We start from the raw sequence: 18,072 nt of genomic DNA, 5'->3' as shown, positions 1-18,072 counted from the left end.
GATCCACCTCAAACCTAGGGACACATACAGACTGAAAGTGAAGGGCTGGAAAAAGATATTTCACGCAAACGCAGACCAAAAGAAAGCAGGAATAGCATACTCATCAGATAAAATAGACTTTGAAATAAAAGCCATGAAAAGAGACAAAGGAAGACACTACATAATGATCAAAGGATCAATCCAAGAAGAAGATAAAACAATTATAAATACATATGCACCCAGCATAGGAGCACTGCAATATGTAAGGCAAATGCTAACAAATATGAAAGAAGAAATTAACAGCAACACAAAAATAGTGGGAGACTTTAATATCCCACTCACACCTATGGATAGATAAACTAAACAAAAAATTAGCAAGGAAACACAAACGTTAAATTATACAGTGGACCAGTTAGACCTAAGTGAAATCTATAGGACATTTCACCTGAAAACAATGAATTTCCCCTTTTTCTCAAGTGCACACTGAACCTTCCCCAGGATAGATCACATCCTGGGCCATAAATCTAGCCTTGGTAAATTCAAAGAAATTGAAATCATCTCAAGCATCTTTTCTGATCACAATGTGGTAAGATTAGACGTCAACTACAGGAAAAAAACTGTTAAAAATACAAACATATGGAAGCTAAACAACACACTTCTGAATAACCAACAAATCACAGAAGAAATCAAAAGACAAATCAAAATGTGCATAGAAACGAATGAAAATGAAAACACAACAACCCAAAACCTATGGGATTCAGTAAAAGCAGTGCTAAGGGGAAGGTTTATAGCAATACAAGCCTATCTCAAGAAACAGGTGAGAAATCAAGTAAATAACTCTATACCTAAAGCAACTAGAAAGGGAAGAAATGAACAACCCCAGGGTTAGTAGAAGGAAAGAAATCACAAAAATTAGAGCAGAAATAAATGCAAAAGAAACAAAAGAGACCATAGCAAAAATCAGCAAAGCTAAAAGCTGGTTCTTTGAGAAGATAAATAAAATAGACAAATTATTAGCCAGACTCATCAAGAAACAAAGGGAGAAGATTCAAATCAACAAAATTAGAAATGAAAATGGAGAAATCACAACAGACAACACAGAAATACAAAGGATCATAAGAGACTAGTATCAGCAACTATATGTCAATAAAATGGAGAACTTGGAAGAAATGGACAAATTCTTAGAAAAATATAACTTTCCAAAACTGAAACAGGAAGAAATAGAAAATCTTAACGGACCTATCACAAGCAGAGAAATTGAAACTGTAATCAGAAATCTTCCAACAAACAAAAGCCCAGGACAAGATGGCTTCACAGCTGAATTCTACCAAAAGTTTAAAGAAAAGCTAACACCTATCCTATTCAGACTCTTCCAGAAAATTGCAGAGGAAGGTAAACTTCCAAACTCATTCTGTGAGGCCACCATCACCCTAATACCAAAACCAGACAAAGATCCCACAAAAAAAGAAAAATACAGGCCAATATCACTGATGAACATAGATGCAAAAATCCTTAACAAAATGTTAGCAAACAGAATGCAACAACATATTAAAAAGATCATACATCATGACCAAGTGGGCTTTATCCCAGGGCTGCAAGGATTCTTTAATATCCACAAATCAATCAATGTGATACACCACATTAACAAATTAAAAGATAAAAACCACATGATTATCTCAATAGATGCAGAGAAAGTCTTTGACAAAATTCAACATCCATTTATGATAAAAAATCCTCCAGAAAGCAGGCATAGAAGGAACATACCTCAACATAATAAAAGCCATATATGATAAACCCACAGCAAACATTATCCGCAGTGGTGAAAAATTGAAAGCATTTCCCCTAAAGTCAGGAACAAGACAAGGATGTGCACTCTCACCACTACTATGCAAAATAGTTTTGGAAGTTTTGGCCACAGCAGTCAGAGCAGAAAAAGAAATAAAAGGAATCCAGATTGGAAAAGAAGAAGTAAAGCTCATTGTTTGCAGATGACATGATCTTCTACATGCTGCTGCTGCTGCTGCTAAGTTGCTTTAGTCGTGCCTGACTCTGTGCGACCCCATAGATGGCAGCCCACCAGGCTCTGCCGTCCCTAGGATTCTCCAGGCAAGAATACTGGAGTGGGTTGCCATTTCCTTCTCCAGTGCATGAAAGGGAAAAGTGAAAGTGAAGTCGCTCAGTCATGTCCGACTCTTAGCGACCCCACGGACTGTAGCCTACCAGGCTCCTCTGTCCATGGGATATTCCAGGCAAGAGTACTGGAGTGGGGTGCCATTGCCTTCTCCCGATCCTCTACACAGGAAACCCTCAAGACTCCACCAGAAAATTACTAGAGCTAATCAATGAATACAGTAAAGTTGCAGGATATAACACAGAAATCCCTTGCATTCCTATACACTAACAATGAGAAAACAGAAAGAGAAATTAAGGAAACAATTCCATTCACGATTGCAATGAAAAGAATAAAATACTTAGGAATAAATCTATCTAAAGAAACAAAAGACCTGTATATAGAAAACTATAAAACACTGATGAAAGAAATCAAAGATGACACAAATAGATGGAGAAGTGTACCATGTTCATGGATCAGAAGAATCAGTATAGTGAAAATGAGTATACTACCCAAAGCAATCTATAGATTCAGTGCAATCCCTATCAAGGTACCAATGGTATTTTTCAGAGAATTAGAACAAATAATTTCACAGTTTGTATGGAATTAACAGAAAAACCTCGAGTAGCCAAAGCCATCTTGAGAAAAAAGAATGGAACTGAAAGAATCAACCTGCCTGACTTCAGGCTATACTACAAAGCAACAGTCATCAATACAGTATGGTACTGGCACAAAGACAGAAACATAGATTAATGGAACAAAATAGAAAGCCCAGAGATAAGTCCACACACCTGTGGACACCTTATCTTTGACAAAGGAGGCAAGAATATACAGTGGAGAAAAGACAGTGTCTTTAACAAGTGGTGGTGGGAAAACTGGTCAACCACTTGTAAAAGAATGAAACTAGAACACTTTCTAACACCATACACAAAAATAAACTCAAAATGGATTAAAGATCTAAATGTAAGACCAGAAACTATAAAACTCCTAGAGGAAAACATAGGCAAAACACTCTCTGACATAAATCATAGCAGTATTCTCTATGACTCACCTCCCAGAGTAATGGAAATAAAAGCAAAAATAAACAAATGGCACCAATTAAACTTAAAAGTTTTTGCACAACGAAGGAAACTATAAGCAAGGTGAAAAGACAGCCTTCAGAATGGGAGAAAGTAATAGCAAACGAAGCAACGGACAAAGAATTAATCTCAAAAATATACAAGCAACTCCTGCAGCTCAATTCCAGAAAAATAAGTGACCCAATCAAAAAATGGGCCAAAGAACTAAACAGACAGTTCTTTAAAGAAGACATACAGATGGCTAACAAACACATGAAAAGATGCTCAACATCACTCAATATCAGAGAAATGCAAATCAAAACCACAATGATGTACCATCTCACGCCGGTCAGAATGGCTGCTATCTAAAAGTCTACAAACAATAAATGCTGGAGAGGGTGTGGAGAAAAGGGAACCCTCTTACACTGTTGGTGGGAATGCAAACTAGTACAGCCACTATGGATAACAGTGTGGAGATCCCTTAAAAAACTGGAAATAGAACTGCCGTACGACCCAGCAATCCCACTGCTGGGCATACACACCGAGGAAACCAGAATTGAAAGAGACACGTGTACCCCAATGTTCATCGCAGCACTGTTTACAATAGCCAGGACATGGAAGCAACCTAGATGTCCATTGGCAGATGAATGGATAAGGAAGCTGTGGTACATATACACAATGGAATCTTACTCAGCTATTAAACAGAATACATTTGAGTCAGTTCTAATGAGGTGGATGAAACTGGATCCGAAGTAAGTCAGAAAGAAAAACACCAATATAGTTTATTAACGCATATATATGGAATTTAGAAAGATGGTAACGATGACCGTATATGTGAGACAGCAAAGGAGACACAGATGTAAAGAACAGACTGTTGGACTCTGTGGGAGAAGGTGAGGGTGGGATGATTTGAGAGAATAGCATTGAAACGTGTATTATCATATGTGAAATAGATTACCAGTCCAGGTTCGATGCATGAGGCAGGGTGCTCAGGGCTGGTGCACTGGGATGACCCTGAGGGATGGAATGGGGAGGTGGGAGGGAGGGTCAGGATGGGGAACACATGTATACCCATGGCTAATTCATGTGAATGTATGTCAGAAACCACCACAATATTGTAAAGTAATTAGCCTCCAATTAAAATAAAAAATATATAAATAAAATATAGTCTCAAACCTCACTTAGGTTCTAGGGTGATTACACTGAGGGTGAAACTTAAAGTTTTTTGCTTTTTATCTTTCTGAATTCCCACATAAAAATAGAACAACTAGATAGAAAATCAATACACATGAAAACATCTGTAACAAAAACTAGAAATGAAGTATCTCCATGAACCTCAAAATACAAGCAGATGAAAGATTAGCAAAGACTTAAATTTATCAGTTTTTATGCATAAGAAAGTAGAGAGAAGCATTGGGATGTCTGGACCTCAGTATAGCAGCACCTCAAAAGTGGTGAACAACCCGTTTGAAAGTGTAAGTGTAATTAGGCCTTTTGATATTGGGGAATTTTTGCCTGCTTGATTAGATCAGTGTAAAGGACCTGTTCTGAGGCCTGCAGTGACTTGAGTTGCCCAGCTCTGAACTCTCAAGACTTAACTGCTAATGCTAGCTTCCAGGACCCATTGAGAAGTTTCTGGGAGTGGAACCAAAATTGAGCAGCATAGGGGCAACAGAGACAGTGGAAAGAGAAGGACGATATAAAAGTGGGAGAGGGGAACAGAGTGGGAGAGGGAGGTAAAAGAAAATCTTACAAGACATGCCATTGTACTTTTAGAGACTGCATAAAAATAGAAGGAGCTTTAGGAAGTTAGAGAAGTTTTCTGAACCATGTCATAGTCTTGAATTTTATGAAAATTAGATTCACAAAAGATCTTCTAGCAATATGTTTAGGTGTACTTATACCAACTTTTGAGTCCCATCAACAGTGTTTATATTGATCTAACGTTTAACAAAGTCAAATTTAAAAATTTTCAAATTTATTGAGATTGTGTTGGGGACATATTTCCTTATTGAAATTAAGTAAATGAAGATATTGTCATATCTTTTTAAAGATTTTTAGTTTTGTCTTCCATATTCTTCTGAGATTGATTTTTTTTTGGTATATGGTGTGAGGAGACCAAATTCCTTTTGTTAGCATAAAGATAATCAGTTATATTAACATCATGTAGTGATTTTGTTCTGCCTTCCTCCTAATCAGCAGTGCTTTGCTATAAATCAGTTTGATTATATTCATGGATCTGTGTCTTATATCTTTATTTGGTTCCTTTGATGTGTTTGTCTCTGCATGCACCAGTATCCCATTTTCTTAACTACTTACTATAGCTTTGCATCAGATCTTCGTGTCTGTCTCTCCACTTTGGTTTTTATTATTGTCTTAATTTTCTTAGCCTTTGTTTAATGACAGATTTAGAATTAAAAAGAAAAGTGTTGTGTTTACAAGTGGAATTTTATTACCTTCATTTTTATTTGGGGCAAAATTGATATATTTATGATACTCTTCCTCTCTGAATTCATACACTGAGGTCTTCTATATTTTCTCTCAGTAAATTTTTATTTCTCTTAAAAGAATTTTTTTAAGCAACGGACTTATAAATCTTTAGTCAGGGTTATACATAAGTATTTTTTGTTGTTTTTTTGGTAAATTATATTTTCGAATTATGTTTTATAGATGTTACTGTTATATTTACATACATTTGACTTTTAAACTTGATTATTGTAAACATTAATGTTACTGAAATTTTATTCTTATCATTTATCTGTAGGTTCTTTGGGGGGTTTTCGTGTAAATAAATATATCATCTGTAGGTTACATTTTTGATACTTTGTATTTTTTATGACTTAGATATCTTTTCAGAACTCACTTATATTTCTGATACAATATTGAATAGAAGTGTTAACAGTAGAAATCTTTTCTCTTGTTACTTGTCTTACAAGCTTTAAGTTGTCAGTAAGTAAGTTATTTGGTGCAGGATTTTTTTTTTGTAGATATGCTTTATTAGGATTAAGAAATTACTCATAATGCTACCTTCTTATTTAAATTTTTTCTCTTTAACACCTTTTTTATCCTTAAGATTTTTTATTGTGTGCCTTTTCCTCTTAATTTGTCACCCTTACTAGGGGTTTGTAACTTTGTAATCAACTTCTAGCTTCATTTACCTGTTTTTTAAATTTATTTTTTGTTTTATATTCATCAGTTTATGCTCTTTCCTAAGTTATTTATTTTTATTCTTTTAGGGCTTGTTTTACTGTTCTTTAATCTTAAGTGTTTTTAATTTTCCAAACTTACAAGATTTTTCTTATTATCTTCCTATTGCTGATTTCTCATGTATTCCACTGTAGCTAGAGAATGTGTTCAGTATAATATCAATTATTTGTATACTAGAACCAGAGATCAAATTGCCAACATCCGCTGGATCATTGAAAAAGCAAGAGAGTTCCAGAAAAACATGTATTTCTGCTTTATTGACTATGCCAAAGCCTTTGACTGTGTGGATCACAATAAACTGTGGAAAATTCTAAAAGAGATGGGAATACCAGACCACCTGACCTGTCTCTTGAGAAACCTGTATGCAGGTCAGGAAGCAACAGTTAGAACTGGACATGGAACAACAGACTGGTTCCAAATAGGAAAAGGAGTACGTCAAGGCTGTATATTGTCACCCTGCTTATTTAACTTCTATGCAGAGTACATCATGAGAAACGCTGGGCTTGAAGAAGCACAAGCTGGAATCAAGATTGCCGGGAGAAATATCAATAACCTCAGATATGCAGATGACACCACCCTTATGGCAGAAAGTGAAGAAGAACTAAAGAGCCTCTTGATGAAGGTGAAAGAGGAGAGTGAAAAAGTTGGCTCAAAGCTTAACATTCAGAAAACTAAGATCATGGCATCTGGTCCCATCACTTCATGGCAAATAGATGGGGAAACAGTGGAAACGGTGTCAGACTTTTATTTATCGGGGCTCCAAAATCACTGCAGATGGTGATTGCAGCCATGAAATTAAAAGACGCTTACTCCTTGGAAGGCAAGTTATGACCAACCTAGCTAGCATATTTAAAAGCAGAGACATTACTTTGCCAACAAAGGTCCATCTAGTCAAGGCTATGGTTTTTCCAGTGGTCATGCATGGATGTGAGAGTTGGACTATAGAGAAAGCTGAGTGCCGAAGAATTGATGCTTTTGAACTGTGGTGTTGGAGAAGACTCTTGAGAGTCCCTAGGACTGCAAGGATATCCAACCAGTCCATCCTAAAGGAGATCAGTCCTGGGTGTTCATTGGAAGGACTGAAGCTGAAGCTGAAACTCCGATACTTTGGCCACCTCATGCGAAGGGTTGACTCATTGGAAAAGACCCTAATGTTGGGAAGGATTGGGGGCAGGAGGAGAAGGGGACGACAGAGCATGAGATGGCTGGATGGCATCACTGACTCTACGGACATGTGTTTGGGTAGATTCCGGGAGTTGGTGATGGACATGGAGGCCTGGCATGCTACGATTCATGGGGTCGCAAAGAGCTGGACACGACTGAGCAACTGAACTGAACTGATACACTTGAACAAAATGCATATTGACCAGTTGGCAGGTATATTGCTCTGTTTCCATGAGACCAAGTTTGTTAATCTTGTCCATATCTTTTGTACCTGCGTATTTATCATCATTATTAACATTTTTACCATTATTTTTTCTTTTGTTTAGATTTTGACTCCAGCAGTTGAAAGTTGACACAGAACACGCTAATGTTTCTTGTTTCTGCTGGTTCTCACTTATGGTAACCTTGATTCTTTGTATTTGTATGTAAGTTACCATTTTATGTTCCTTAAAAATCTGTGGGATTTCTTTGAGGAATGGGTGAAAAAACATTTTTCCTAAGAGGATTTGCATTTGCTTCTGTCAGTGCCTAAGGCACTACCAGATCCAGGCCCAATTCACGATAAAATGTTGGTTTGAAATTGTAGTCCACACAGGTAATGTGAATTTGGGCTGCTTTGGCTATAGATTCTCAGAAGAGATTTCCTTTACCTGTTTCTACCAGCATCAGATTTAGGACCATCAAGAATTTTTGATGCATTCTTCACTAAGGGGTTTTAAGTTGCCTGATTTATGAGAAGTCTTTTAATAGCTTTCTACCTTGAGGGAATTCCTTTTTGGAAATGTAAGCATTTTGTTTTAGGGTGCTGAATTTCCCTCTTCCCCATCTTCCACATTCAAAGTTCACTTAAAAATCAGAATGTAATCTCTGTTTTAGTTTTCACTAATATTTTCTTTACACTGTATTCCTACCTGAGAATAATGCTTGGTATATGCTTAATAAATACTTGTTGTTGGCTGAGTATTTTGTGGAGCATTTTTAGTTGGTTTTGAGGGGAGCATTTTTTTTTTTTTAAATAGTCTGCTCTACTGCCAGAAGCATATTTCTTTACCATTCTCTAGGTCTCAGTGGAAATTTCACTTCTTAAGAGAAACAATTCTTGTTTCAATTTCTATGACATATTCTCATGGTTTACTGTAATTTGGTGGGAAGGGGTTAGCGTTACTTCTGCTTCTTATTATTACCAGTTTGTTGATCCATTTTCATCGTGTTCTTTCTCTTTCCATTCCTTCTCCCTTTTTTTTTTCTGCCCTCTCCTTTTCCTTCCAGTTCCTTCCCTTGCTTGCCTCCTTCCTTGACTCCTTTTCTATTCTTTTTCCTTCACTTCTTTCTAGTATTATTTTCCTTCTAATTGAAGGACTTAAAAAATTTTTAAAGCTTTTTAAGTTTTGTGTAACACAGGCAAAATTAAAGTCATTAAACTTTTGTTTTTAGGAATTTTGCATGTTGTGATTCCTTCTACTGCCTTTCATCTTACCTTAGTTCCTTGAAAGTTTGCATTTTAAAAGAATGTTCACCTAACCCACAGTTGTCATGTTAGTTCACAGTTCTTTCAGTTGAGCTTCTTTGATCTCCAGTTGAATATTAACATACTGATGACTTCAAAAATTCCCTACCTATAATCTTTATGATCTAATTTCTTCAAACAGTTTGTTGTTCAGTCACTGAGTGTATCCTGCTGTTTGTGACCCCATGAACATGCCAGGCTTTCCTGTCCTTCACTGTCTCCTGCAGTTTGCTCAAACTCATGTCCATTGAGTCAGTGATGACCATCCAGCCATCTCATCCTCTGTTGCCCCCATCTCCTCCTGTCGTCAGTCTTTCTCAGAATCAGGGTCTTTTCCAGTGAGCCAGCTCTTTGCATCAGGTGGCCAGAGTATTGGAGCTTCAGCATCAGTCCTTCCAGTGAATATTCAGGGCTGATTTCCGTTAGGATTGACTGCTTTGATCTCCTTGCTGTGCAAGGGACTCTTAAGCAGTTTACTTTAGGGCAACTTTTAGGGTCAGAATCGATAGATCGACCTGGTTATTAATTTCCCATGCCCTCTAAGTATAAATTCAAGTCATATTCACCCTAATCACATCCTATCATAGGGTAGACCTTTGGGATATTCCAATATCTAAGATAAAAAAATTTGACTACCGCATCTTTCATACTTTTAGTAGCATCTCGTCTTATAATTCTTTCCTACAAATCAGTAAAACAAACCACATATTTATACTATAAGGATTTTCCAGCAATGTAAATCTATAGAAAAACTCCATTGGGATAGACGTTGACCTAAAAAAGTCAAAGTCTGTCCCAATGGATAGACTTTGTAATACATTTCTGATGGTGATAAATTCTTTTAGGTTTTGTTTATCTGAAAAAATTTTTATTTCACTTTTATTTTTGATAAAATTTTTGCTGGATGTGGAATTCAAAGTTGACAGATTTTTGTTTTAATGCTTTGTAGATTTTGCTCCACTGTTTTCTAATTTAGACCATTTCTGCAAAAAACCTGCTGTTGTTTTATCTTTGGCTCTCTTTGCACACTGTAACTTTTTCTCTTGCTACTATTAACATTTTTTTGGTCATTGGTTTTGCACATTTAACTATGATATATCTTGGTATAGTTTTCATGTCTCATGCTTGAGATTCATTGAACCTTCTAAATTTGTGAATTTATAAGTCTTTGAATCAAATTTGGGATTTTTATTAAGAATTTTTATTGGAGTACAATTGACTTTCAGTGTTGTGTTAGTTTCAGGTGTATAGCAAAGTGAATCAGTTGAGATTTTTATTCTATTTTTGTATATATTTACTCTGTTCCTGTTCAACCTTGGGGACTCCAATTATACATATATTAAATCACTTGAAGTCCCACAACTTACTGTTGCTCTGTTCAGTTTTTAAAATGTTTTTTTTTCTCCATGTATTTAGGATGGTGTTTTATATCTGTGTTTTTAAAAGTTCACCAGTCTTTTCTTCATCATGCCAGCTATTCTTCCCTTTATATACAAAACATAACAGCTCTATAATGTCATTGTTAATTCTGTTACCTGTACCATTTCTGGGTCCATTCTCTTGTTGGTTCCCCATTGCATGCATGCTAAGTCACTTCAGTCGTGTCTGACTCTGTGTGACCCTATGGACAGCAGCCCACCAGGCTCCTCTGTCCACAGGATTCTCTAGGCAAGAATACTGGAGTGGGTTGCCATTTCCTTCTCCATGGTTCCCCATTATGTATTTTATTATTTCTTTGCATAGCCAGGAAACTTCTGCTTGGATGCCAGTTCTTAGAATTTTAATCTGTTCAGTGCTATACATTTTTAATTTTTTTTTGTATTTCTGTTAGTATTCTTGAGCTTTCTTAGTTACTTAGAAGCTTTTTGAGCCCTTTGAGACATTCTTCCTCTCTCCCTTCCCCACCCCCCTTTTAATTGTAAGTTTTGTTACAAAGGACTTCTAGTCTAGGGTTAATTTTTCCCAAATATTGAGACTGTACTCTTCTGAGTACTCTATCTGATACCCTGTGAATTATGCTTTTCTATTTTGGCTTAGGGAACAGTTATGTGAGCCTAGAAATTATTTGTGCTCTCTCTTTTCCCAGCCTCTGCATACATGCATATGCACAGACGACCAAAGAGGAACCCTTTCCAGATTTCTCTAATTTCTCTTTGCCCCTCTCTCTTACTTGGTGCTCTAGCTGCCTTCTCAGCTACACTTCCTCATTTCACAGAAATTTCTGGCCTTCACCACGACTCCCTCTCCTTGTATTGCAACTTGGTATTATAACTTGGAAACTCCCCCATTCAATAAGCAGGATCAGTTGTAGGGGTCATATCAGTTCTTTCTCTTCTTTTAGGGGTTCTTGTTTTGTACCACTTTATGTCCTGTGTCTGAAAACCATTGGTAAATATATTTTACCCATTTTTTAAAAGCCATTTTAAAAGTTGTCTCAGGTGACATGGGAGGAAGGGGAGCCCTACTCTTCCATCTTGGTTGGAAGTAGAAGTCCTACTAAATCTTAAAAGGTTGCATCTTTTAAAAATTTTTATTTTGGTTGAGAAGATGGATGAAAAATCATTCTTGAGACTGAGAAAATAAGCTTTTAAGTTAGTGTTCAGTCAAGGCTTGAATACTTTTTATTGTGTAAGACACTATGTGAAATGCAATCCAAAGAAATACCAGGCTTGTTCTCAGCACTTAGCGTCATTTGTGAAGAAACATCAAACCGTACAAGTCAGTAAATAACTTCCAATTCATATATGGAGTCATCAGAGCTGCAATTCTATTTTACCTAAATCTAAAAATTGAACGATTTCCCCGTCAGTTCCCTCCCTTAAGATTCCCTGGAATCTAGTAGCCTTATAAATATTGTTGTTGTCCTTAGTCTCACAGTCTTGTCTGACTGTTTGCAATTCCATGGACCATAGCCTGTCAGACTCTTCTGTCCGTGGAATTTTCCAGGCAAGAATACTGGAGTGGTTGCCATTTTCTACTTCAGGAGATCTTCCTGACCCAGGGATCAAACTCAAGTCTCTTGCATCTCCTGCATTGGCAGGTGAATTCTTCACCACTGAGCCACCAGGGAAGCCCAATAGACTTGTAAATACAATGACCATTTATCTTCTCAACTGAGGTAATAATTTTACTAATTAGTATTCCTTATTTTGTCACATAGAATATTACATTATCTCTTCATTGTTTAACCTACCTCAGTAGATTAAAGGTATTACAGTAAATGTGTATAATCATGTATAGTAATGAAAATAGGAAGATTTTTTTTTTCTTAGGAAAAAGAAAAGATTTTTCTTATTTAGGGCTGGAAGTACTGATAGAGACTGTTGGGGGCATATGAAATTTTAAAAGTGCTCTTTTCTACTGGGATAAGAGTAGTATAATGAAACTGAAAGAATGTATTGTTATAGATTAAAAGACTCTTGGTTTTAAGACATTATTTTTCACTTTCTGTCTATATCACTTTGGGTCAGTTAGGTTGTATCTTTGACACTTTTATTCATGTTTGAGAATGAGATCTTTAAAAGGTGATTTGTCTACTTACAGAAACATTTTGATGAACAAATACAGTGTAAAAGAAATGAAGAAAATAGAAAATCATCATTAAACCATCATAGTAATAGGTGCTGTAGGTAATATCCATGGATGAATGCTCAAATTAGTTAGCCAAAAATTTAAGGACAGATATTTGCATGCTCTAAAAGTACTTTTTTCAGATATTTACTGTTTTAAAAAGGAAAATAGTGAGTTACAATGGAGAAAACTGGCAGATACACCATTTTAACCAAGATCAAGGTTAGTATCACTTGTAATAAGACATTTTATCATCACATGCATGCATGTATTGGAGTATATCCATCATATATGGTGCGTTTGAGGACATGTCACATTTGTGGTAACGTGACTTTAAAAATGCATGACGTCAATCTAGTCATGACAAAACATCAGACCTACTCAAGTTGCAGGACATTCTGTACTGTAGCTACACTGGTATGACTGAAGACATCAGTGTTGTGAAAGACTGACGTAAAGTCCGAGGTTGCAGAAGACTAAGGAAGCATAAAACTAAATATAATGTCTACCCTGGTACAGAAAAAGGACATTAGTGGGAAACTGGTGAAATCTGTGTGAAGTTGTTAGTTAATAGCTAATAGTAGTTTTGATACTTGTCCTAACAAGATGTTACCTCTGGAGGAAAATGGGGCATATGGGAACTCTGTCCTACTTTTAGAGCTCTTTTGTGAGTCTAAAATTATTTCTAAAAAAGTGAAGTGATTACGATGTTTGTGGACAGTGTGTTAACATGTAGTTGAGTTAACCTTTTCATTGGGAAGGACCTCACTTTGTTAGTGTGTGGCATTTGTTTCTCTGTAGCAATTCAGTTTTTCCACAGGTAGTATCAAGGTGCAGTGGATGGGGTGATTCTTACATCTGACAGTGTTCTGTAAGCAAGTTAAGGAAAGAAAGCTGAGGATCCCACAGTTCAGAATGTGGGTCTTTACTTCATCTCTCAATTTTTAAGCCAGTGCCTCGCCCTTACCTATACTTTGGCTAGCTTCTAAAATTCGGAGTCTATCCACTTGGGTTTTTCTGGAAAATAAGCCTTTCATGTCTTATTTGAGTTGCAAGAACTGGGTATTCATAATAACTGTGATAGAGAAATATTTTCAGTCTGATGAGAGTATGTAGACCCTATCCTTCTGTGCCTCAATTTGAGGTAAGAGTACATCTTATAGAGGTTTTGTTATGATTAAATGAGGTAATACGTATAAAGTGCTTTGAGCAGTACTTACCATTTAGTAAACACTCAGTACATGTTAGTGCATATTTGTACCAGGCCCACTGTGTTAGACTGTTCTAGCAGTAAATGGTTCAGCTAACTTTAGGGAGTATATATTCCCATGGACTACAGTGCAACCCAGTGGCTCTGAGTAGTATAATTCTTCTAGGGGAATTTTATTTTTTATTTTTTTTTTAGAAAAGAGATGTGTCTCATCATATTAAACTGATAAATCTGAAATACTCATGAAGCAACTTTTTTTAAGAAGATAATCTAACTTGAGAAAAAGTTTAAGAAATAGAAAAATAATTTTAAATGCTGAAATTTTTATTTACTTCTCATGGTATGGCATTCTAACCACTGAAGGTGTCTATTAGGTATTTTGGAAGTGGTTGTCAATTTCAGTGGAAAAAGGCATAAAACCATTTTATTCGTATGTGTCAGAAATATAAAAATTAATTTTTGACATAATTCCATTACTTTTTAAAATAATTGTTGTCCTCATAAAATTTTCACATGTGCTGTAAGCACTGCATTGATGGATTCCTGTCAAATAACACAGGTAACAGCATGTGTGGAGTAAGAGGACACGTGCATGGTATTGGCCTATTCAGTGCCAGGCACTGTTCCAGATTCTGCGGAGACAGAAGTGAACAAAGAGATAAAATAAATTCTATTCTCAGGGAGGTGATATTTTAGAGCATAGGAAGACATTAAACAAAATAGATAAAATGCATTGTATGTTATATGTTGACACATACAGGAAAAGGGGTAAAGGGTGCCAAGGGATTAGGGCAAGAGATAGTATAATCTAAAATAGAGTAGACAGTGAAGTCCTCACTAGGATGGCTCAGTATCCGAAATAAAGTGAGCCGAAGCCATGTAGCTACCTAAGAAGAAAGCTTTCCTGGAGTATACCAATACAAAAGCCTGAAGTCAGCAGTATGCCCTTGAGTTTGAGAAATATCAAGGGGAGCAGGGCAGTGTGGCGGAATGGTGGGAGGTTAGAGGTAATGAAGGGTAAGTTCACTAAGGCCTGGAGGCCAGAGTAGTACAGGAGCACTATAAATGTGTTTTCTTCTTTACTCACTTTGATTTATGATGTTCTCTGTTCTGAGCATCTAATGGATAAAGTATATAAGGGTATAAATGTAAATATTTAGCACATAGTAGATGTTTACTGGATAATGTTTACTGAGTTAATTTATATTGCAAGCAAGAAGTATTTTAAAGGTCCTGTGTTCCTTTGTTAAAGGGATACTTTTCATTTTTAATTGCTTCATATAAAATAATTTGGGATTCTGATACTTCAGTGAATTTAGTTTACAATTTTGGGTTCCCCTCCCCCCCAGGCTCTTTTGTCCATGGGGTTCTCTAGGCAAAAATACTGGAGTGTTTTGCCATTTCCTTCTGGTTTACGGTTTTATAGTATTTGCCACCTTCAGTAATATTTATGTTACTAAATAGATGTTATCTTTAAATAACTTAAATGAATATCTTCTTTTATTAGCTTTATTAGTCATAATAATCAGAGTCTAGTTTCCTTTGAATTGATAGTTTACTTTCTATATTATAAAATGAGGATTCATATTCTCATAAAAGTCACATTTAAGTCCTATATTTAGATTTATTTCTCTAAAAGTCTAATTTTTTATCATCTCGTTTGATTAGAGTTATATTAGTTAAGGGGGATCCTTATTTGCTTTTATCAGAGTGGAACACTTTTAAGAACTTAGTTTCCTCCCAGGAATTTTTTTTTTGCCACTCTGCACTACTTGTAAAATCTTAGTTCTACAACTAGAGCTAGAACTGGGGCCCCGGCAGTGGAAGTCAGACTCCTTAAACACTGGACTGCCAGGAAATTCCTCCAAGGAATATCCTTATACCAAAAGTTATCCCTGGGTTTTAAAAAGGTCACTAGTCTACTTTTAGGAATTTAAATACATCTAAGTAGCCCGGCTGTCATATTGCTGGTTGATGGTGTTAATGTGTTTGAGAGCCTTAAATGTTGAACGCTTAGGAGAGCAAGAAAGTATTCAAGGGGCAGGTAGGCAGAGTATTTTAACATATTGTCTTGGATGTTTTTATGCTGGCCAGGTAAGCCCTATCCTCATTTTCTGTGTACAAGTTTGTAGGACTTCGCCTCCCACCCTCTGTTTTGATGAGCACTTTGAATCAGTCTGAGAGGTGAATCTGGGGTTGGGGAATAATGAAGATGTGAACAGGGAGTCATAATGTTGAAACTGGACATTCAGATCTTTATAGCATGATTTCCTTATTTTTCAAAGAGCAGAAGAATCCCATCGTTTATCATGTTCTGGTTGGACTCCTTTCTTATCGTTTGCTGGAGTTTGAACTTCAGAGCTATGGTGTCAACCCTGCTGTAGTATCTCAGGGGAGCTCCTAGTGTGGGGCTGGTGCCATGGCTCACCCTCCAACCTTTCCTTCTTCACTTCAGCCTCCAGCTCTGAGCTTTCCAATCCCCAGAGTAGCAAATGTTGAAAGAAGTTGCACAGGTAAGTATGTGGTGGGAAAGGCTGGGGGAAAAAATGGTACTGTCATCAGTATTTTAAGGGTGGATGTTGGGCCATTTTACCAATGAGTCATTTTGTTAGTTTAAAAATACGATGCTTCTTATAAATTATTTTTCATGAAATTACCTCATAAATTATTAAATAAAATCCTAATGTGTTCTAAGAAATAATTTTTTCTTATTGGATGTGAAAGAGGGAAAACCTTAAACTGAATAAATCATAAATATTATAATGCAAAGGAACGGTGTTAGATTGTTTTAAACTTCATATTCTCACAAAGTATTGCAGGACCAAAAAACTGGTTTTCAGAAAAGAAGCTAAGAGAAGTCAGGGAAAGCATAAATCCACAGAGTTAAAATTTTGCCATGTTTAGCTTGGTATCAGAAGAAGGCAAATTTTAGTTTCCTTCTGGTAGCTGTAAGACATGCTGTCCTTCCCTTTCCCATAGTTTTAGTCAGGTAGCTGTATATTTTTAAAATTTGCAGGAATAGAAACTTGAAACATCTTTTTCCTTGAAATCTAGACAGGAAGACTGAAACTTTTCTACCCATCTCTAGGTTTGAGGTTAATAAAAATAAGTATAGAAGCAGCACAATACTTAGAACAAAATTTAGCCAACACTTGAGTGAGCAAGTCCACCAAATTTTGTGTGTTTGTGTGTGTGTGTGTATAAAATGCCAACACTCTTGACATTCTCTACTTGTCTTTCTTGTATCTAAAATCATGATCTAACAATGCAGGTTTTTTTCTTAATGCATACTTTTTAGAAATAGTTCTGTGGCAGTATAGCCCTGGGTCTGCACTTGATTATCATTTTGGGCTTTTGCTTCTCAGAAAGCCTTCAAAAATTGTTCTTTAGTTCTCTCATATCTATACCACATGATTTTTATTTACGTGATTTCTAAATTCTTTTGCACATGCTAAGACGTGCAAAATTATACCCAGGAAAAATAAAATTAATTTGGCCTGTGATTGCTAACATTTCTTCAAAGCAAGTGTGTCAGGTTTAAAAAGGTTGGGGCACCAAGTATTTGGCATTTCGCATCTCAGAGCAGGGTCTTGAAATACAGAATCCTCAACAGTATGTCTCAAGTTCCAGGGTTTCTTAAATCTACTAGGAGGCTTATAGACATCCCTATCTCCCAGCAAAGCAGACCATATGTCCAGTATCTTCTGAATTCCCTTCCTCTCCCCTTTATTAGAGCTCCCTACATCCAATCCCATGTTTAACATTGGTTTAAGATATCCACCTTCATTTGAAAACTTTCCTTCATATTTGTTTTATATTCTGAACTTAACAGGCTTACTGTTATATGTTCTTCCAGTTGTATTCAAGGATAAAATAATGCTTATTTTAATTTTAGTCCATATTGTGTGAGTTCTCAAATCTTATTGCTGGTAAGGCATTACCAGTTATAGTTGGTTCTTTAGTTAATATAATATATGATTGTGTGCTTTTTTTTAATGGTTAGCACTTTTTGAGTAATTGGAGAGTTTTGATTTTAGGATGATACAATTATCTTTTAAAGCTTATATGTTGATGGTTAAAGTTTGAATCTGTATGAGGCATATTGATACAAGCGACTAAGATTTTGGAAAACCACAAAATCGGTTTTTCTTCAAGTTGAAGCATACACAACATAACCTCCCTAGATCAAAGTCAGACCAATAGGAGCATTTATACAGACTTTTTGGTAATAGTCTACAGAATTTGTAGGTTTGGGGGAGGGGCACAT

The 18,072-nt window shown here is 36.2% G+C and overlaps 1 protein-coding gene across 48 annotated transcripts in view; it reads left to right on the top strand.

Moving 5' to 3' along the window:
- Window positions 1–18,072, top strand: part of CNOT2 (CCR4-NOT transcription complex subunit 2) — a 121,073-nt gene that overhangs the window by 54,135 nt on the left and 48,866 nt on the right. For 15 of the 48 annotated variants that reach the window (XM_081589712.1, XM_081589690.1, XM_081589680.1 and 12 more), the window contains one exon: window positions 16,261–16,318. The exons of 27 other annotated variants lie outside the window; for them this stretch is intronic. In XM_081589712.1, the coding sequence (XP_081445838.1) occupies window positions 16,298–16,318 (21 nt within the window). In that variant the 5' untranslated portion in view covers window positions 16,261–16,297. Of the gene's footprint in view, window positions 1–7,600; window positions 7,732–7,844; window positions 7,918–16,095; window positions 16,319–18,072 lie in introns of all 48 variants that reach the window. 6 more of the 48 variants (XM_081589694.1, XM_081589695.1, XM_081589696.1 and 3 more) reach the window with 3 other exon arrangements.

The sequence above is a fragment of the Giraffa tippelskirchi genome, chromosome 4 (genome assembly GCF_054371585.1).
Source record: "Giraffa tippelskirchi isolate mGirTip1 chromosome 4, T2T-mGirTip1v1.2.pri, whole genome shotgun sequence".
NCBI lineage: Eukaryota > Metazoa > Chordata > Mammalia > Artiodactyla > Giraffidae > Giraffa > Giraffa tippelskirchi.
Note: the sequence above shows the minus strand (reverse complement) of the source record. Positions and strands in the feature narration are given on the sequence as shown.